Raw genomic sequence first — 19,757 nt, 5'->3', positions numbered from 1 at the left:
CGAGACAGCAGCTTGTCAAATTAATTTTTTGCTCATTAGTGCAGGAGTAGAGTAAAGTTTTTCCAAGATGCTTTCTCAAGGCTAGAGACGAAAGAACTGAAAAGTTTGAAATCTCTATAATCAAAAACCAAACCATTTTTTGCTAGGGATAAAGATCAGCTCAAGGCTAGGTGGAGGTACGGTGTAGCAAATTATGGGTAATACGTGCCGTGGGAGCAGGTGCAGGATGACAGGAATAGGACAATAGATCTTCGTATTGTAAAAAAAATTGAACGTAGAAATCGTATTGTAAGAATAAAATTGTGATTGCTAACAGATCAACAAATGAATTTCTAGATCAGCAGAAAACAAAATGTAGACATTCGGCAACATTATTTCCTACATTGACGTCGATCAATTCATTCAAAAATTTACACGATATACTGATTTCGGTTCATACGGCGCACTACAATTTCACAGTGTCGGCTACTGGGTCAATGACTTCCACCCCAATTTCGGCAGAATTGTGACTCCTAGGTACTTCTTCGTGTTTATTGAAACAATTATAGCATCGTTTTAGATTGGGGCAATGTATTCGAAGATGACTGTACTCGTAGCATCTCGTAGTAGGATAATACGGTCGAGTTTACATGCGAAACACCTCAACTTTGTATGTGTTTTTTTTTTATTAGAGGCGAATGAACAGTCCAAAGTCTCTTTAACCCTCCTATACTCGCGTGCAAAATCATAACACGTTGCCATTGTGTATTTTTCAGGCTTTATTGGCATTTATTTGAAGAAGAGAGTATGATTGAATGAAAAAACTCCTAAAAATATGTTATCTTCGTTCTAATTCAATTAATAAAATTCAAATTTTATTAATTAAAAGTAAGCAACTGAATATAATTCATGGAAGTATAAAGAGCTAAAAAATAACATAAAAACGTATTAATCGATTGTGGTTTCACTGGAGTAAGAATCGGAACATAGTATAACTGCATGCTCGAAGTAAACATATTTTTTTCGGTGAGAAGAATGAGAAGGAGAAGAATGTATAACGTATTCTAGATAATTACCAGATGATAAAGGTGCTGGAATATAGAGTTTGCATATTTCTAATATTTATTGTCTCTTAATTCTTGGTAAACTAAGAATTAATGCCTTTTTCTAGATGGGGCATATATATACAATCTTTTATAAAAGGATTTCTAAAAACTTCCTTTTCTTTTTCTTGTTTTCTTGTAGATATTGTCCATTTTTATAATAAAATATCCCCGAAACTGTAACTGTTAAAAGTTACCATAAGCCACCGATTAGTTTATAGTTTACCGTTTACAATTCTTCCACAAGTGAAATTCTTTCACAAGTGTGTATATGTATGACCATTATATTTAGCGAATAACTATACGAAAGTCAAACATTCATGCCAGAGTTGTTCACACGCATAGAAACCATGCAATATTCACGTGAACTAAGCGATCACAATATCTATTAGGATCGTTACTTCAACCTAATCTAATTTTGAAGTGATAGAGACACAGGGCACTTTATATCCACTTTCAATTAATTTGCAATCTCAATTCTGGATATTCACATAAAATTCAAATAATGGTTTTTCGTTGCTTTCAATCCATTGTTTGGCCTATTGCGTATACGTGTTATCATGATAACCATTATCGAAATGTTTGTGAAAATAGAAAAATGTGTTTTTTTTTCTCTGTTTGAACTATTGTCAAATGTGAACTTTGATGGAACCTAGGCTGAGTCTCAACAGAAAATATGAAAAATTGCGCGAACTGAATTATGACATATGAGAGGCTTAGAATGCAAGGGGTGTAAGTGACTTGATCGATTTCTCTTCATCAACTTTTTCTTTAGTTAATAACTCAATTGCAAAAACGTTCCAATTTAAGTTTGCTATAGAATCTGATATGTGAGGTTCTGACCTATCTTCCACATTGTCAAATACAGCTGGGAATGTATTTGCAGCTAAGCTATGACCAAAAAAGAGAGAGAGTAGAAGTAGAGAAATCGATCAAATCACTTACACGCCTTTCATTCTAAGCCCCTCATATTGCATTGTCGGGTGAAAAACATATTTATGTCTTATCGAATCCAACGATATCAATGCCAGGACATCAATAGCTATGAAGCTACTTATGTGTGTTGGGTTACAGCTAACATTTAATGATACTGGTATTGATACCGCTGAACGAAAGAGTGGAGAGAGGAGATCACTTGAAACATGGCGACACTCTATTGTCCCCAGAGTTTCGACGAAGGGCAGGTTTAAAGGGTTTAACATGAAAAAACTGAAAGGACTAAGCTGGCTTCCGATTGAGAGGTACGAAAGAGTACACTCAAGCGTACCAGTTTGCGATGTCTCATCAAGAATTACTAATGATTTTATTTAGCCAACTACATTTATCTATGTATCCATTCCCCTTTCCTTTCTCTTTAAAAAAAGCAGCACTTCTGGATTTTGCTACCTTTTTACTTTTTCTTGTTGCTTCCTACTAAGAGGTCGTTTATGCCTAAATTACAAATGATATGTACATATGGACGGAAATGTTTTTTTTTTTCTGGCAGCTGGTATACCCTCTGTAAATTTGGTTCCTTTGGGCCAGCTCGACTACCTGCGTGAGATCATCATGTTTTACCCAACAAAATTTCGCTTGTATAATTAATACTGTTTGCCAGTGTTGATTTCATGTCCCTATATTCGGTTTCATCTGGACACATTCCTCGCCGCGTTATGCCGTCTGAGCTTAGATTAAGATTTCAAATTAGTGTAACGATGTACTCATATCGTTTTTGAAACAAATGCTTTCCTAATCTTAATGTACACTGTAACTGAGGATTGGATTTGATCGAAACAAATGGCAAATCGTAGGCAAAAAAAATATTGTTACTCTTAGTTAAGAATGTTTTGTCGTCCTGAAAAGGACGGTTGGGTTCTCGGTTTTCATGTAATTCGAATTCGTTGTTTATTTAAGCTTTCTTCTCGGTCTTTTTGGGCAGTAGAACAGCTTGGATGTTGGGCAAAACTCCGCCTTGAGCAATAGTTACACCCGACAGCAGCTTATTCAATTCTTCGTCATTACGGATAGCCAACTGCAGATGACGTGGGATAATTCTGGTCTTCTTGTTGTCACGAGCGGCATTTCCTGCCAATTCCAACACTTCAGCGGCCAAATATTCCATCACTGCGGCCAGGTAAACGGGTGCTCCAGCTCCAACACGTTCGGCATAGTTTCCCTTCCTGAGCAGACGATGAATACGACCCACTGGGAACTGCAATCCAGCACGATTTGAACGGGACTTTGCCTTCCCCTTTACTTTTCCTCCTTTACCACGTCCAGACATTTTTTGTTATATAATTATGAAATTATTCACGAGCAGAGCGAAACTGTACTGATGAAAATTTTCGGAAAGCGAACCCTCTTTTATACCTACTCTACCATTATTAGTCTTCCATTCAGCCGGTGCTACGAATATAATGAAATGACAACATAAACGAAAGGGGACGGTCATACATTCTACCCTGACTGAGCACAAAACGTGATGTTTCCTTTGCTTTCGACATTAGTTCCTCTCGAACAGTAAAAGCGGTACAACATAGCAATGGCTCCTAAAACCAGTGGAAAGGCAGCGAAGAAGTCCGGAAAGGCCCAGAAAAGTATTACCAAGACCGACAAGAAAAAGAAGAAGGTCCGCAGGAAGGAAAGCTACGCTATCTACATTTACAAAGTGTTGAAACAAGTCCATCCTGACACGGGTATTTCATCCAAAGCCATGAGTATCATGAACAGCTTTGTGAATGATATTTTCGAACGCATCGCCGCTGAATCATCTCGCTTGGCGCATTACAACAAACGTTCAACGATAACTTCTCGTGAAATTCAAACCGCAGTTCGTTTACTGCTGCCAGGAGAATTGGCCAAACACGCTGTCTCCGAAGGAACCAAGGCCGTCACGAAGTATACCAGCTCCAAGTAAATCCCGAGTGATGTAGCATAAAATCAACGGCCCTTTTCAGGGCCACAAATCTGTTTGACAAGAGTTTGGGAAAAAAGTTCTCTAGTAGTTTGATTCGATTGATAATGATTCCCCTCTCGTATGAGTTTCATCACAAAAAGTATCCGAAATGACTCGACGTCATGATTTAAATTAATACAACTTATTGAGAAGTTTGTAAAGCACATTTCGAGACTTACATGATGATTTTATACAGAATTCATAGTGCAATAAGTGAATTCAACAATTGAGCATCCAATATTCAATTGCCAACTCTTGTGTTTTGTAGATTCTAATTCAAGACCCAACATGATCTGTCCCAAATGAAATTGCAGTAAAATTAAAAGAGTTAACAACTATCTACACCAAGATAAACGAATCGATGAGAAGTTTGGCAGGATTTATCAAAACATCAGTCAAAATAATAAAAATAAATGAAAGACCCCTCGAAACAAAATTTGAACTTTGTACTCAGAAAACATTACTCAATAATCCTAACTGGTTATTCAGAGAACGTAGAGTACAAGCAAACATTGTGCACAACTAAAATTAGTTCGTTAGCTTTGAAATAGTTCAGATTTGATCATATGTATGGAAACATGTTTTTCATCAAAAGTTATCTTCTAGAATAACATTGACCGCTAGGCTCAGAGCGTCATTCATATTCGGGAATATTTGTCTACATCGTGTCACAACGTATGTAATACTAATGTTAGAAAACTCATTATTTACCTTAATGTTGGTTTGTCCGATTTTGGGTGTTTTCACGCAACTAGCAAATAATGCAAATCGATTTTTCTTTTTGAAAATCACACATGTAATCAAGACGAGTTTGGGTTCGTTGGAAAGCCCCCAGTCTCTAATTGCTAATAATACCATAAGGCGTTCCAATTGTTCATTTTTTTAAATGTTTTTTCAAAGATTGTCCGGTTTAATCGGTTTTAGAAATCACCATTTTTGAATGAAGAAATTCGAATTTCAGAGTAGATGTTGTATTTTTTATTGCCAACATCAGGGCATCGAACAAACCATGATCAAAATTGAGGTCATCGAGATGCATCAATTACATAATTTAGATATATAAATCTGATATAAATGGTGTTTACAATATTTGTATGTGTCATAATCCAGAAAAGGTCTGAATACGTACCAAACTATCATCTGGCGATTGATTAAAAGTTAGCTCAAATGAGGGCGCGTTGACACCATTAGAAGGTGGACTTTGTAAACCTTCAAAACATACGAATCCGTCAAAATATTCTATAAAACTACTGTAAATCATGAAAAAGACAATTTTATTTATATGTTTGGAAACATTTGAATACCTGATTTGACACAGGTGCGCTAACTAGAGCATTCAAAGAAGTGGACAAACCAAAATCATTCACCTTACTCAAACTCTTTTCGCATAAGTTAGTGGCCCTGAAAAGGGCCGTTTGGTTGAGAATGAAGGTCAAATTTAGGCGCGTTCTCCACGAATACGACGAGCCAATTGAATGTCTTTCGGCATAATGGTGACTCGTTTGGCATGGATGGCACACAGATTGGTATCTTCGAATAATCCGACCAGATAAGCTTCACTTGCTTCCTGCAGAGCCATAACAGCCGAGCTCTGGAAGCGAAGATCGGTCTTAAAATCCTGAGCGATCTCACGAACCAAACGTTGGAATGGAAGCTTACGAATCAGTAATTCAGTCGACTTTTGATAACGACGAATTTCACGCAAAGCGACGGTTCCTGGTCGATAACGATGTGGCTTCTTGACTCCTCCGGTAGCTGGAGCACTTTTACGAGCAGCTTTAGTGGCCAACTGTTTGCGAGGAGCCTTTCCTCCGGTGGATTTACGCGCGGTCTGCTTGGTACGAGCCATTGCTTACGATTTCAGTAGAGTTAACGGTTTCAAAGTTGATGAATGAATGGGAAAGTTCAACGCATTCCCTCGCTTTTATAGGAAACAAAGAGGAAAAAGCAAAAAAGAGAAGAATGACAACATGAAGAAGAAGGAAATATTTTCATTCATGTATAAAAGAGGGTACCGTTAGAGGCAAAGAGCATCAGTTTCATTCATCGTTTGAACTCGAAAACAATCTAAAATAGTCCAGAAAAATGACTGGCCGTGGTAAAGGAGGAAAGGGACTGGGCAAAGGAGGAGCCAAGCGTCATCGTAAGGTTCTGCGTGATAACATCCAGGGAATCACAAAGCCCGCTATCCGTCGTTTGGCTCGTCGTGGGGGAGTGAAGCGTATTTCCGGTCTCATCTACGAAGAAACTCGTGGTGTGCTGAAAGTATTTCTGGAAAACGTTATCCGAGATGCTGTTACCTATACCGAACACGCCAAACGGAAGACGGTTACCGCAATGGACGTTGTGTACGCTTTGAAACGCCAAGGTCGTACTCTCTATGGTTTCGGAGGTTAAATGATATAATTTGGTGTACGGTTCAACAAAACGGCTCTTTTCAGGGCCACAATATTTCTCATGTAAAGAGTTCTTTTAAATGTTTTCAAAGCAGTTATTGTTCATTAGCAAGATAATTTTATTTATGATGTTATAAGACATGTAATTTAATTTATGGATAATAATTTCTTTCTTTTTTTTCTTTTTTGAATGTCTGTGTCTGTGGATTATGCGTTGAATGATGAATCATCGCAAGCGAAGCTTATGTACTTGTAATCATTGAACGATTATGATAATTTCAATTGAATTTGGTCCAAACTTAACACATTTCAAGACAAATCGTCATTTGACAGAGACTTGGGCCAATGTATTCTAGTAAATCGTTTATCAAGAATTATACATTACGGTATCACTCTTTTCGTTGGAAAAAGTGGAAGACTTGTGGCCGAGACACGACCCTCATAGTTTACGTAGGATTACGTTATAATATATGTTGCACGTTCATTCTGAATATCTTTGAGAGTTTAAATTGCAAATTGTGCAAAAATCTCATTGTTCCGTTAAGAAATGACTAAACAATAAACGCTCAAAATTGGAAAATTTCCGTGACGTGACCGAAATTCATTTTTTTAATTGCACCCGTCAACATGAATGAAATAAAATAATAAATCTAATAAATGTTTATTGACTGTCATGAAGAAAATATATGAGTTATTAGAGGTGGAAAATTATTGTTACTCTTTCGATTCATTGTGTTTGGTAGTCCTGAGAAGGACTGTTTGTTTTTAAATGAATTTCCCGATGAGAAACTTTACTTCTTGGTAGCGGGTTTTTTCGGAGCGATTTTCTTAGCCGGAGTAGCTTTTTTCGGTTTGGGAGTTTTTGGTTTCTTCGTTGCTGTTTTCGATGGTCTGGTTGATTTCTGTTTGGGAGCGGCTGCTGTCTTCACTGTTCCAGCCTTTTTGGCATTCTTTGCGACGGCTGCTTTAGCCTTCTTCTCAACAGCTTTCTTTGATGGTGCTGCCTTTAGTTTTTTGTCAGCAGCAGTTTTGGAAGTAGCTGCCTTTTTGGCGACTTTCTTCTCTCCAGTAGGCTTTTTCGCAGCCGTTGTTTTCTTAGGTTTCTTTTCGCCCTCTGGTTTCTTGTCCTTTGATTTAATTTTAAAAGATCCTGATGCTCCACTTCCTTTGGTTTGCACAAGATTACCTTTCTCGACACCACTCTTCAAAGATTTTTTAATGAAAGTTGAGAGCTTAGCAACGTCACACTTGTAATTGGCACCGATATACTTCTTGATCGCCTGAAGAGATGATCCATTACGTTCCTTCAAAGTCTTGATGGCGGCTAAAACCATTTCATTCACTGGTGGATGGGTGGCTGACTTTTTCGGTTTCTTACCCTCTCCTTTAGGAGCACGAGCCTTTTTTGGTGTCTTGGCTGGAGATGCAGCAACTGATGCTGCGGGAACGACTTCAGTAGCTGTTTCGGCCATTTTATTCACTGTGTTTCACTGCTATAGTTCGACGGGATGCTGATTTTTTTTTGTTGACGACTAATGATTGAAATCGACATCTGTGTTAGGGAAACTCAATGTGTTCGTTTGAGTTTTATGTTGGAAAAACATTTTGCGTTTTTGTAATTCATACTTTAAGAAATGTCAATTTTCTCTGTTTTGTTTTCATATTTTTACCAGATGCACTACTTATTATTCACTATGATATTCAATATACCATTTAAAGTTGTTCTAAATTTGAATTCCCCAACCGATGCGCTAAAAATTCTCCATAAAAGCAGATGATATGTATCAGAAGTATCAACACTATGTCGAAAATGTTCAAATTTCTCACATTGCAAAAAATAGACAGTTATTAAACTGCATTTTTATAAAATGGGAACATTTTCCCGATCTATTGATACCAGAATCGAGTGCTCACTTAATAACACAGCGAAGCATTTTCATCTTTACTTTGGAGTAATCGGAGCAGCTGAAGCAATTTTTGATTTCCATTTGTTGTCATATGATACATCAGGCACAGCTCAGGCAAGAGTATCAATCTTCTATCAATTTATCCGTTTGTGAAAATAATATAGAACATACAACCCCGAGATAAAATACGCCATATTTTCTCTCAATTTTCCATGATTTTATATAAACGATTCACGACCCAAGACATGTTATACCATCGACAAACTGACCTTTTGGGTTATCGATTTTGAGTTACGAAATCCAACTGGTATATCAATTCAATATACGCATTCAAAAGATAATTATTATGATGTTTATAATATTTATGTCTGAACATTTACATGTACATGTAGTAATGGAGTGAATTTTATTATAATGTAGTGCGTTTGAATGTATGTTCTTAATTTCTTGAAATGACTGTTCAGTTAATTTTGTTTAAGTATTTCTTCTATTTTATTATTTTATCAATCACCAATAGTAATTCCTTTAACATGTACATTGATGGTGTAAATAATAAATACGCTGCTAGAGTGAGTCCTTTTTCCTTATTTGGGTGCTAGTTTTATATGCAAGATATTTTATTTTTAGGACATTGTTCCCTTTTTGTAATCTGTATTCTAATGTGTCACTGATTTCAAGGTATGTTTGCTTATTTTCCTTATTTTGTAACATGTTTACATGTAGAACAGTAAGAAATTTTCTCATAGCAATCTGTATCCATTATCTTCTCCTTCTTCTTCTTGAATTATAGAGACTTTAAAGTTCATTCGTCTCTAGTCTTGAGAAGATCCCACAGAAAACTCTATTTCCAACTCCTTCCTGACCTGTCTTGAGAAAGACACTTTATTCGCGTTCGGCGCCCGTCAGCAAACCGTGTATGCTTTCGAGATCACCCAACTAAACTCTGCTGTATCCATTACGTAATTTTCCAATAATTTATAGAGGAATTGGGTTTAGTTGATCATTCAAATGTTTTTTTTTATCGGTAGTGTATTTAATTCCATCACCATACTCAAAAAAAAAAGTCTACACAAAAATACCTTGTAGTCAGAGACAAAATGAAATCTCGATTTTGGCCGCAGATCACGAAAAGTAATATAAGATAGTCCGAAAAATAAAACCGATTCGTAAATGGAGAAAAATATTGAATTTATTATTTTATAAGAATTGATATTGATGATTATTAACTATGAAGAAGATAAATGATTTCAAAAAAAAAAAAAATTAACGAAAAAAATCGCATATCGAAAAAGGCAGATCTCGTTTATGGTAACAGTATTTTCTATTCTACCACTGTTTACACCAAACTGTGAAATAACTAAAAATTCCCTACATAATGGGTTATTTAGATATAATTTTTGTATTGTGTTCACGTTTATCTTTGAAATAACTATATTGAATAAAACTACCATTTGATTGTCGTAACATATCACCGATAACACAAGTGATGACAGACTGTTTGTCTAACGAATCAACCCTTGGGTCGAAACATGAAGTATTTCAGAAAATGAAATATTGAGTGTTTTGTCTCGGATCAGTAAATATATTATTCCAACAAATGAATAAATTGAAATAAGATTGATAATCTTGTAAAAGGATAATATTTCTTATGATAACGAACGGAAATCAAAAATTGCTTTAGCTACTCCGATTGCCCCAAGTTTTGATAAGAATGCTTCGTAATGTTGGGAAAAAACATTCAATTCTGGTATCCATATATCGAAAAATTGTCCCTATTTCATTAGAATTAGGTTTAATAACTGTTTATCTTTTGCAATGTAAGAAAATTGAACATTTTCGACAGAGTGTTGATACTTCTGATACATATCATTAGCATTTATCGTAAATTATTGAGTATCGGCTTGGACTTTTAAAAACAGAGCAACTTTAAATGGTAGCTCAAACATCATAGTAAATATTAAATAAGGTATCTGATAAACATGTGAGGACTGTAACAAAGAAAAGTAACATTTTTTAAAACATAAATTACAAATACGCGAAATGTTTTCTCAACAGCAAATTTAAACGAACGCTTTGAGTTTCCCTAACACAGTTTTCGATTCCGAGCACAAACGGCGGCACCGAGCGCATCAATGAATTCAGCATTTCGTTGAAACATAGCAGTGAAACACAGTGAATAAAATGGCCGAAACAGCTACTGAAGTCGTTCCCGCAGCATCAGTTGCTGCATCTCCAGCCAAGACACCGAAAAAGGCTCGTGCTCCTAAAGGAGAGGATAAGAAACCAAAAAAGCCAGCCACCCATCCACCAGTGAACGAAATGGTTCTGGCCGCCATCAAGACCTTAAAGGAACGTAATGGATCTTCTCTTCAGGCCATCAAGAAGTATATCGGTGCCAATTACAAGTGTGATGTTGCTAAGCTCTCAACTTTCATAAAAAAATCTTTGAAGAGTGGTGTCGAGAAAGGTAATCTTGTGCAAACCAAAGGAAGTGGAGCATCGGGATCCTTCAAAATCAAACCTAAGGATAAGACACCTGCGGGCGAGAAGAAACCAAAGAAAGCTGCGACTGGGAAGAAACCTGCAGGGGAAAAGAAAGTCGCCAAAAAGGCAGCCACTTCTAAAACTGCTGCTGCCAAAAAGCCGAAGGAAGCACCAGCAAAAAAAGCGGTTCAGAAGAAGGCTAAAGCTGTCGTCGCCAAAACCGCCAAAAAGGCTGGAACCGTAAAGAAAGCAGCCGCTTCCAAACAGAAACCAACCAAAGCATCGAAGACAGCAGCGAAGAAGCCTAAAACTCCAAAACCGAAAAAGGCAGCACCAGCAAAGAAAGCTGCTCCGAAGAAAGCTGCTGCCAAAAAGTAAAGTGCACTGGTGCTTTTCATTTGAAACTTATTTAAAAACAAACAGTCCTTCTCAGGACTACCAAAACCAATGGAACGAAAGAGTAACAATAGTTTTCCACCTCTAAGAATTCGAATGTTTTCTTCATGACAGTTAATATACATTTTCACACATCATCATCTTGTATCCAACATTAAACAATTCTGATAATGTTGGTATTTTAACGAAAAAGCTAATCGATGATACCGAATAGCATCATGAGAATTACGATTGTTTAAGGGAGGACCCCGGTCTAGAAAATCGAAAAAATCGAATTTTTGTTTCTTGCATTTTTGGGAAGTTTATGTCCTCAGAAATGTTGTCCTAAAAAAATTTATCGTATTTTATGGAAACGAAATATGGAAAGTTACAGCCACAAAAGTATGAAGTCACCTTAAGGTATGTACGAATTTTAAAGCGCGTTTTTCTCGAAACCATGTTATTTCAACTGGTGGTGTCGATATCTCAGGATCTACTCGACCGATCTGGCTGAAATTGTTTATCAGCATGTAAAAATGAATTATCGGCGTTACATAGCCGTTTTTCGATATATCATTTTTTCGATTTTTGAAAAATCGCTATTTAGAGATTTTTCATGAAAAATGTCTAATTTTTAACGAAAATGGCCGCCGTTTTGGCAATTTTTCGAATTTTCAAAAAACCCCTATGTAACGCTTTAAGTATTGTCTTAAAGTTTCAAAATATTCATTAAAATTTGTTCTACGACACCTCGTTGCTTCAGAACCGATACCACCAACAAGGTACCGATTTTCAGACAACATCTACGCATCCAGCCGTCAACAGCGTCATAATCAGTATTCGTGCACTCAAAGAATGGAAAATACATCTTCAAATATATCTTAAACAATCATCAAAATACCCGAACACTTTACTTTATTCGTAACATCCGAAAAAAAAATCACGAAAATCCATTATTTTCAGGGGTCCCCTCTTAACAATCATTGGACCAAGTCTGCGTCAAACTGCGACGTGCAATGTACCAGGTATTGGTCTAACTTTATTACTATTACGATCCTTCTAATATGACATGTTCCCAACACTGGCTTACAGTGTACTCATAATTCACAGACATTCATTCAAGAAATATTAAACTTCTATGGGTAAAGAACATCAATTTGAATTCAGTTAAACGTCTAATTACATCGTTATTTACAAATAATATAACCGAACAAGCAACGAATCCTTATTAAAAAATAATGGATGATTTGAAAACATTTAAAGGAACTCTTCACTGGAGAAATATTGTGGCCCTGAAAAGGGCCGTTTTGTTGAACCGTACACCAAATTATATCATTTAACCTCCGAAACCATAGAGAGTACGACCTTGGCGTTTCAAAGCGTACACAACGTCCATTGCGGTAACCGTCTTCCGTTTGGCGTGTTCGGTATAGGTAACAGCATCTCGGATAACGTTTTCCAGAAATACTTTCAGCACACCACGAGTTTCTTCGTAGATGAGACCGGAAATACGCTTCACTCCCCCACGACGAGCCAAACGACGGATAGCGGGCTTTGTGATTCCCTGGATGTTATCACGCAGAACCTTACGATGACGCTTGGCTCCTCCTTTGCCCAGTCCCTTTCCTCCTTTACCACGGCCAGTCATTTTTCTGGACTATTTTATGTTGTTTCCGAGTTCAAACGATGACTGAAACTGATGCTGTTTCCCCTAAGGGTACCCACTTTTATACCCGAATGGAAATTATTTTTCCTCCTTTTCCTTCATTTTGTTATTCTTCCCCTTCTTTTGTCCTTTCCTTTTTGTGCATGCGTATGGTAGAATGACGACATACGTGAGGTATTAAAGCGAAGAAAAGCGTTGAATTATCCCATTCATTCAGCAACTTTGAAACCGTTAACTCTACTGAAATCGTAAGCAATGGCTCGTACCAAGCAGACCGCTCGTAAATCCACCGGAGGAAAGGCTCCTCGCAAACAGTTGGCCACTAAAGCTGCTCGTAAAAGTGCTCCAGCTACCGGAGGAGTCAAGAAGCCACATCGTTATCGACCAGGAACCGTCGCTTTGCGTGAGATTCGTCGTTATCAAAAGTCGACTGAATTACTGATCCGTAAGCTTCCATTCCAACGTTTGGTTCGTGAGATCGCTCAAGATTTTAAGACCGATCTTCGCTTCCAGAGCTCGGCTGTTATGGCTCTGCAGGAAGCAAGTGAAGCTTATCTGGTTGGATTATTCGAAGATACCAATCTGTGTGCCATCCATGCCAAACGAGTCACCATTATGCCGAAAGATATCCAATTAGCTCGTCGTATCCGTGGAGAACGCGCTTAAATCTGACTGATCTAATCTCATTCTCAAACAAACGGCCCTTTTCAGGGCCACCAATTTATTTGAAAAGAGTTTGAAAAACTGTTTTCTATCTTCAACATTACATACGGCGGAGCCGCACGATATATTGAAACATGAATCTTATCAAATATAAATGAACTTCTGATCTTCTTTTATTGACGCTAAAAATTATAGCGAATCATATTTTACGACACCTTTTTTTACGGTGTTCCTCACTTAGTTCTAAGTACCCTCAGATTATCCATATATAAAAATTGAATAACATTTTAAAAGTACAAAGCTCGAGGTTTCCCAGTTTCATGATTTTTTTTATGTATATAGCTTTATTGTATAAACACCAAAATCAATCCTGTTAAACCTCTCTACGATTAGTTTCTCGACACTAAACTGCTAACTCTTTTGGTGCAATTGCATTGAGAACAGATAATGATGCCGAGTCTTCAATTAGCATCTGCAACTGAATATGAGGATGTCAATCATTGAATTCACTATATGCATCATCATACATTCTGCACAATATCATCACTTCATTCCCAAACGTAACGTCAAACGAACTACATGAAATTGTTGTATCTACTCATTTCGGATACCTTTTGTGATATGACTTTTCTGAATCCCTCGAATTAATCACACGAGAGGCGACTCATTATGACAACGAAAATCTACAAATCAACAATTAGAAAACCTTTTCCTACACACTTATCAAACAAATTTGTGGCCCTGAAAAGGGCCGTTGTTTTTTTTTGCTACATGACTCGGGAGTTACTTGGAGCTGGTATACTTCGTGACGGCTTTGGTTCCTTCGGAGACAGCGTGTTTGGCCAATTCTCCTGGCAGCAGTAAACGAACTGCGGTTTGAATTTCACGAGAAGTTATCGTTGAACGTTTGTTGTAATGCGCCAAGCGAGATGATTCAGCGGCGATGCGTTCGAAAATATCATTCACGAAGCTGTTCATGATACTCATGGCTTTGGATGAAATACCCGTGTCAGGATGGACTTGTTTCAACACTTTGTAAATGTAGATAGCGTAGCTTTCCTTCCTGCGGACCTTCTTCTTTTTCTTGTCGGTCTTGGTAATACTTTTCTGGGCCTTTCCAGACTTCTTCGCTGCCTTTCCACTGGTTTTAGGAGCCATTGCTATGTTGTATCGCTTTTACTGTTCGAGAGGAACTAATGTCGAAAGCAAAGGAAACATCATGTTTTATGCTCGGTCAGGGTGGAATGTATGACCGTCCCCTTTCGTTTATGTTGTCATTTCATTATATTCGTAGCTCTGTCTGAGAGTGAAACAAACATTGTTTCAGCAGGTATAAAAGAGGGTTCGTTATCCGGAAACTTTGATCAGTACAGTTTCGCTTCGCACGTGAATAATTTCATAATTATATAACAAAAAATGTCTGGACGTGGTAAAGGAGGAAAAGTTAAGGGAAAGGCGAAGTCCCGTTCAAATCGTGCTGGCTTACAGTTCCCAGTGGGTCGTATTCATCGTCTGCTCAGGAAGGGAAACTATGCCGAACGTGTTGGAGCTGGAGCACCCGTTTATCTGGCCGCAGTGATGGAATATTTGGCCGCTGAAGTATTGGAATTGGCAGGAAATGCCGCTCGTGACAACAAGAAGACCAGGATTATCCCACGTCATCTGCAGTTGGCTATCCGTAATGACGAAGAATTGAACAAACTACTGTCGGGTGTAACTATTGCTCAAGGCGGAGTCTTGCCCAATATCCAAGCTGTTCTGCTACCCAAGAAAACCGAGAAGAAGGCTTAAATCAACAACGACATGAAAGTGCACTAGAATCGAGAACCCAACCGTCCTTTTCAGGACGACAACAAATTTTTAATAAAGAGTTACAATGATTGATTTTCCACCCTCCACTAATCTAAAAATCAATCCACAGCAATCATTGAAGGAGAGCGTCTGTTTCCAAACAGATATAAGTTAATCGTTATACCGAATAGGAAATATTAAAGCAAACCTAAAAGTATGCTGTTTTTTACCGCCCATACAGTGTTCAACATAGAAACGAAAATAGGAAGATTTGCCAATGGAGATGAGTTATAAACCGACACGCATATCGAAAATCCAACATATTTTCTTACAATGGAAATATGCTTCGATGTCTTGAATTATAACAAAGTATCAACTCACAACAACTAATGCTTCAAACATTGCTTCGAAACAAAATCGAATTTCGACCTGAAAATCAACAAAGGCAAGCAATATCAATATACGGGAGAAAATTGCAAAGTTGAGCAAAACATAATTATCCCAGGTAGCAGTGGAGATTGGCTGAAAGAACCGCCACCGTAAAGTATACCAGCTGCCAGTGAATAACATTTCCAGTAGGGCCATTCCATTCTCATTCAACGAAACATCATCACTGTTAGAAATCCACACTAAAAACGGTAAATTCCGATCCTAAAACCGAACCTAAAACAAGACTCGATAATTATCTTTCCTTTATTCCACATTCATATAAGCAGCATATTGACGGATTGCAGCGATGAATTGTTAGGCTGTTATGTACTTGAACTCATCTATGAAATTTTATTATTTAGGCAACCTGAATACCAAAGTTGAAATTTAGTACTTCTGTTTGAAATGCTCAATATAAATTAAAAGAGGCAGTGTAGCTAAAGAAAAAACACTCGACAAATATTAATACATGTTATATTTTTTACATTTTTCCGTGCTGGAACGAAAAATCGTTCCGCATGTATTGTAACTGAGCTACGATTGGACAATCTTTAGAAAAAGATCGATTTTCTAAACAGCGTAGGGATCAATTAACTGATTGAATCGGTATCAAAGAATCGATCTTAAATCGAAAAATCGAATGACTTTTTTCCAATTTATGTAGTTATTCTATAAGTGTCGTCTTTTCTTAAAATGCAAAAAATGTAGAGACGACGAGTGGGTAGGAATTAAAATTCATCTGTTATATTTTTCATATTTTTTATTCTAGGCATAAAGCATGCTTAAATTTTCTTTTACAGTTTCACAGAATGTTCTTCTTCCGAGAACGAGAATCGTTTTACGATAGTATAGTTTTCATTTTTCGGTCTAAAACTATGATATAACTGAGTTTTACGGAAAATTGCTTCAAATGATTATAACGGGTTTTAAGTTTTCTTTCTATTGCTTTATAACTTGTCGTCTCTACATTTTTTGCATTTACCTGAGATACCTTTACCTGATACATGTTTTTCATTGTCCTTAATATCTACCGATTACTATACTTATTCCTATTTTCTACTCATTAAGCTACCTGCCCAAAAACATGTTAACTTTCAAAAATCATAACTCAAAAACTAAAAAAACTCCTCTCTGAATTTTGGATATGTTATGTAAAAAAAAACTCAGCTTTCAAGAGAAAATATAAAAAAATATAGCGCCATTGGTACCGAAACCATGTAAGCTATAAAAAATGAATACAATGAATAATAACGGTTAGCTTTGAAAAATCATAGCTTAAAAACAAAAAAAACTCCTCTCTGGTTTCGAGATATGTTCTGTAAAAAATTCTTAGCTTTCACGAAAAAAAAATATATATAAATATAGCGCCATTGGTCCCGAGACCATGAAAACTATAAAACACAAATACAATTAATAATAACGAAGCCAAAAGTCAAATTTTATGCAACTCTGGTATTTTTTCAAAAAAGATCAGCTATAAGTAGATATCTCGATCATCTAAATCGGCTCAGTAGTTATGAATTTTTCAAGAAGTAAGTCTTTGAAATAAGTGGAAAAATTTGAATTTTCGGACCACCCTACAAATGGAAATAGTCACCCTTACAAAAAAAAAAAAAAAAAAAAATACGGGTCTAATGGTTTGCGACAAAAAACAAAATTTCCACTTTCCACGAAAATCTGAGAACCACTATATCGGTTTGGCATGAAATGGCTGTAAGGGAAGTGGGGGCATAGTGGTCACCCTAAGGAATATGTCCATTCCCAGCGTCCACATATCGATTCAATTCCCGTTTCTCGAAGAATATTATAGTTCAACTCATTGTTGTTCAAGATAGCAAACGGCTTTTACTATTAAAATTCAAAATAGTACACTTTTCATCAATAGAAAAAAGGTGAAAAATCGAACTTTTTTTTTGCTTGGAGGTAAAGTGGTTACCTGGTGGGGACAAAGTGGGCGCTCGCACATATCTAAATAAATGGGATAGATTTATGCGATTTTTTCGTTCAAATTTCACATTGAAATCAATCAAATCACAATTGAAATCACATTTGATATAGTAGGTACTTGTTTGAAATAAGCTTGGCCTATTCACCTAGAGTCTCAATTTAAATTTTCTCATGCATACAAAAACATAGTAAGAAACACATAACGTTCCGCATAACTAGGCTTGGTTTAGTTGGAGTGGCATATTTATCCAGGGTCAAACCCACAAAAGGATCCTTTATAAGAGCAGAATGTGGTGTGGTATATCAGCTTTAGTAAACAAAACATTGTATTGTACTTTGCCCCAAACATCAAAGTAAATTCTAATGCTAATTAATCGCAGAGATTAAACAAAATATGTGTTCACCTCTCCTAGAATATGTGAACAGGCGTCCAAACTGATGATTTGTCCAATATATCAGATTGAATAAACTAAATTTCACGAGAAATTCCTTAGATACCATGCGCACAAAACTACGGCCTAATGGCTATCGAGAGAGCAATTTCTGTTTTTATTTATATTGTAACATGCGACAGCTCTACTGAAGTACAGGGTGGCTCAAAAGTAATTAATTTCTCCAAACTTAAGGTGACTATCAATACGGCATCTATAGTCAATAGTTATACTACCAAACAAGCAGGTGACCACTTTGCCCCCTATGACCAATTTGCACCCACTACCACTATATGTATAGAATATGCTCACTTACCTTTAAACATGGTGCTGGAGCTCTTTGATTAGCTTCAAAACCACCCTCCGTTCTTCGCGCTGCTTCCTTCACTGACAAAATGGAAGCCTTTTCCTTTCATGCTCTGTGTTGTCATAGCACTCTTATTTCATCAAACACGGGAAAATTACATGGATTTTATTATATTACGTAATATTATCACTGCGATATATACGACTTGGCAGTATATTTCTGTTACTAACTGTCAGTAGCCTTTTTAAGCGCTTGTGTTTGCTGAGACTGAGACTGACCGGAAAACTGAACTGGATGACGCGGGAAATAACCACGTTATCAAAAATCCGCGACACTACCGGCAACTTCAGAAATGCACTTGTGCAATTACACAATATTTTTCATAATTTTGTTCCCAGGCCATCGAACTCGCACAACACTAACACAGCAGCATGTAATCAACTTTTTATTCAACTTGACAGCAACCCCAGTTATCCGGAATTGACCAAACTAGACGGTGGCCTCCTACACCGTACAACACTACCATTTAAACTATATCAGCCGCATCCACGAGAAACGCTATCCAAATTATTACAAATTGGTTGGTTCTTAGTTAAATTCAGCCAGCGCAAAATAATGCTCTTATTGCGAGCGGGACGGTATAAGCGACCGTTCTTGGTGGTGGTGTAACAACTTCTCTTCATCTGAAGTATTCGTGGATCTCTCTCGATTGATTTTGTGTTGGTGATCTCCGCGTTTGCTACTAATACTCTATAGCAAAAAACTTCGGTTTTGTTTTCTTTAGCTAGCCTCTCTCGCAATCTGGTTCGGATGTTGCGTGAGAGAGCGTAATTGGATCAATGGACACGAAGAGCAATCGAGGAGGAACCCTTCTGTCGAAATTATAGTAGAAGTCATTGACCAGACACCGACGATGCGTAATTCGCAGAAAAGAAAATCACAGCGCGCCGTATCAATTCAATGTATCGTGCGTAAAATGCTTCTCACTATTGCTGAACGGATGGAAAGGGCCGGAATGCTTCTGGTTATACCTTAGAATGTGTTCGAAACGCCTTTAAATTAAATGAAGGTCTTCACATCTGGCATCTCTGATACAGAGCTTTACCCGAACGGGTGAGTTATAAGTAGCCGGATAAAATGAAAACATGTTTGGTAATAGTTTTTTTTGAAACTTTTTGCGTATTTTGGAATCGTCATGGCGTGATCCACTGGGAGTAGTTGCGTACACGCGAGACAGCAGCTTGTCAAATTAATTTTTTGCTCATTAGTGCAGGAGTAGAGTAAAGTTTTTCCAAGATGCTTTCTCAAGGCTAGAGACGAAAGAACTGAAAAGTTTGAAATCTC

The 19,757-nt window shown here is 37.1% G+C and overlaps 9 protein-coding genes across 9 annotated transcripts; 4 read left to right on the top strand and 5 right to left on the bottom strand.

Annotated features, from left to right (window-relative positions):
- Window positions 1-2,036: 2,036 nt before the first annotated feature.
- On the bottom strand, window positions 2,037-3,408 carry LOC129782184 (histone H2A). The gene has a single exon (XM_055789553.1). The coding sequence runs from the start codon at window positions 3,343-3,345 to the stop codon at window positions 2,971-2,973; it is 375 nt and encodes a 124-aa protein (XP_055645528.1). The 5' UTR covers window positions 3,346-3,408; the 3' UTR covers window positions 2,037-2,970.
- Window positions 3,409-3,587: 179 nt separating this feature from the next.
- On the top strand, window positions 3,588-3,989 carry LOC129782191 (histone H2B-like). Its single transcript, XM_055789560.1, has one exon. It carries the CDS (start codon window positions 3,604-3,606, stop codon window positions 3,976-3,978), a length of 375 nt encoding a protein of 124 aa, XP_055645535.1. The 5' UTR covers window positions 3,588-3,603; the 3' UTR covers window positions 3,979-3,989.
- Window positions 3,990-5,368: 1,379 nt separating this feature from the next.
- Window positions 5,369-5,885, bottom strand: LOC129782178 (histone H3). Its single transcript, XM_055789547.1, has one exon. The coding sequence runs from the start codon at window positions 5,864-5,866 to the stop codon at window positions 5,456-5,458; it is 411 nt and encodes a 136-aa protein (XP_055645522.1). The 5' UTR covers window positions 5,867-5,885; the 3' UTR covers window positions 5,369-5,455.
- Window positions 5,886-6,541: 656 nt separating this feature from the next.
- Window positions 6,542-7,907, bottom strand: LOC129782172 (histone H1-like). Its single transcript, XM_055789541.1, has one exon. It carries the CDS (start codon window positions 7,883-7,885, stop codon window positions 7,205-7,207), a length of 681 nt encoding a protein of 226 aa, XP_055645516.1. The 5' UTR covers window positions 7,886-7,907; the 3' UTR covers window positions 6,542-7,204.
- A 2,562-nt stretch (window positions 7,908-10,469) lies between these two features.
- Window positions 10,470-12,033, top strand: LOC129782169 (histone H1B-like). The gene has a single exon (XM_055789538.1). The coding sequence runs from the start codon at window positions 10,502-10,504 to the stop codon at window positions 11,180-11,182; it is 681 nt and encodes a 226-aa protein (XP_055645513.1). The 5' UTR covers window positions 10,470-10,501; the 3' UTR covers window positions 11,183-12,033.
- Window positions 12,034-12,504: 471 nt separating this feature from the next.
- LOC129782194 (histone H4) lies at window positions 12,505-12,855 on the bottom strand. Its single transcript, XM_055789563.1, has one exon. It carries the CDS (start codon window positions 12,825-12,827, stop codon window positions 12,516-12,518), a length of 312 nt encoding a protein of 103 aa, XP_055645538.1. The 5' UTR covers window positions 12,828-12,855; the 3' UTR covers window positions 12,505-12,515.
- Window positions 12,856-13,068: 213 nt separating this feature from the next.
- On the top strand, window positions 13,069-13,511 carry LOC129782176 (histone H3). The gene has a single exon (XM_055789545.1). The coding sequence runs from the start codon at window positions 13,101-13,103 to the stop codon at window positions 13,509-13,511; it is 411 nt and encodes a 136-aa protein (XP_055645520.1). The 5' UTR covers window positions 13,069-13,100.
- Window positions 13,512-13,744: 233 nt separating this feature from the next.
- On the bottom strand, window positions 13,745-14,688 carry LOC129782188 (histone H2B-like). Its single transcript, XM_055789556.1, has one exon. It carries the CDS (start codon window positions 14,664-14,666, stop codon window positions 14,292-14,294), a length of 375 nt encoding a protein of 124 aa, XP_055645531.1. The 5' UTR covers window positions 14,667-14,688; the 3' UTR covers window positions 13,745-14,291.
- Window positions 14,689-14,885: 197 nt separating this feature from the next.
- LOC129782181 (histone H2A) lies at window positions 14,886-17,164 on the top strand. The gene is made up of 2 exons (XM_055789550.1): window positions 14,886-15,937; window positions 16,016-17,164. The coding sequence occupies exon 1, from the start codon at window positions 14,925-14,927 to the stop codon at window positions 15,297-15,299; it is 375 nt and encodes a 124-aa protein (XP_055645525.1). The 5' UTR covers window positions 14,886-14,924; the 3' UTR covers window positions 15,300-15,937; window positions 16,016-17,164.
- Window positions 17,165-19,757: the final 2,593 nt, after the last annotated feature.

This window comes from Toxorhynchites rutilus, unplaced genomic scaffold, assembly GCF_029784135.1.
Source record: "Toxorhynchites rutilus septentrionalis strain SRP unplaced genomic scaffold, ASM2978413v1 HiC_scaffold_44, whole genome shotgun sequence".
In the NCBI taxonomy this organism is placed as follows: Eukaryota; Metazoa; Arthropoda; class Insecta; order Diptera; family Culicidae; genus Toxorhynchites; species Toxorhynchites rutilus.
This window is presented reverse-complemented; position numbering and strand designations above follow the sequence as displayed.

What these genes read in the sequence shown, in the direction of transcription:
- LOC129782194 (XM_055789563.1), bottom strand. Translation starts at nt 12,827, where the DNA reads ATGACTGGCCGTGGTAAAGGAGGAAAGGGACTGGGCAAAGGAGGAGCC.
- LOC129782176 (XM_055789545.1), top strand. Translation starts at nt 13,101, where the DNA reads ATGGCTCGTACCAAGCAGACCGCTCGTAAATCCACCGGAGGAAAGGCT.
- LOC129782178 (XM_055789547.1), bottom strand. Translation starts at nt 5,866, where the DNA reads ATGGCTCGTACCAAGCAGACCGCGCGTAAATCCACCGGAGGAAAGGCT.
- LOC129782184 (XM_055789553.1), bottom strand. Translation starts at nt 3,345, where the DNA reads ATGTCTGGACGTGGTAAAGGAGGAAAAGTAAAGGGGAAGGCAAAGTCC.
- LOC129782191 (XM_055789560.1), top strand. Translation starts at nt 3,604, where the DNA reads ATGGCTCCTAAAACCAGTGGAAAGGCAGCGAAGAAGTCCGGAAAGGCC.
- LOC129782181 (XM_055789550.1), top strand. Translation starts at nt 14,925, where the DNA reads ATGTCTGGACGTGGTAAAGGAGGAAAAGTTAAGGGAAAGGCGAAGTCC.
- LOC129782169 (XM_055789538.1), top strand. Translation starts at nt 10,502, where the DNA reads ATGGCCGAAACAGCTACTGAAGTCGTTCCCGCAGCATCAGTTGCTGCA.
- LOC129782172 (XM_055789541.1), bottom strand. Translation starts at nt 7,885, where the DNA reads ATGGCCGAAACAGCTACTGAAGTCGTTCCCGCAGCATCAGTTGCTGCA.
- LOC129782188 (XM_055789556.1), bottom strand. Translation starts at nt 14,666, where the DNA reads ATGGCTCCTAAAACCAGTGGAAAGGCAGCGAAGAAGTCTGGAAAGGCC.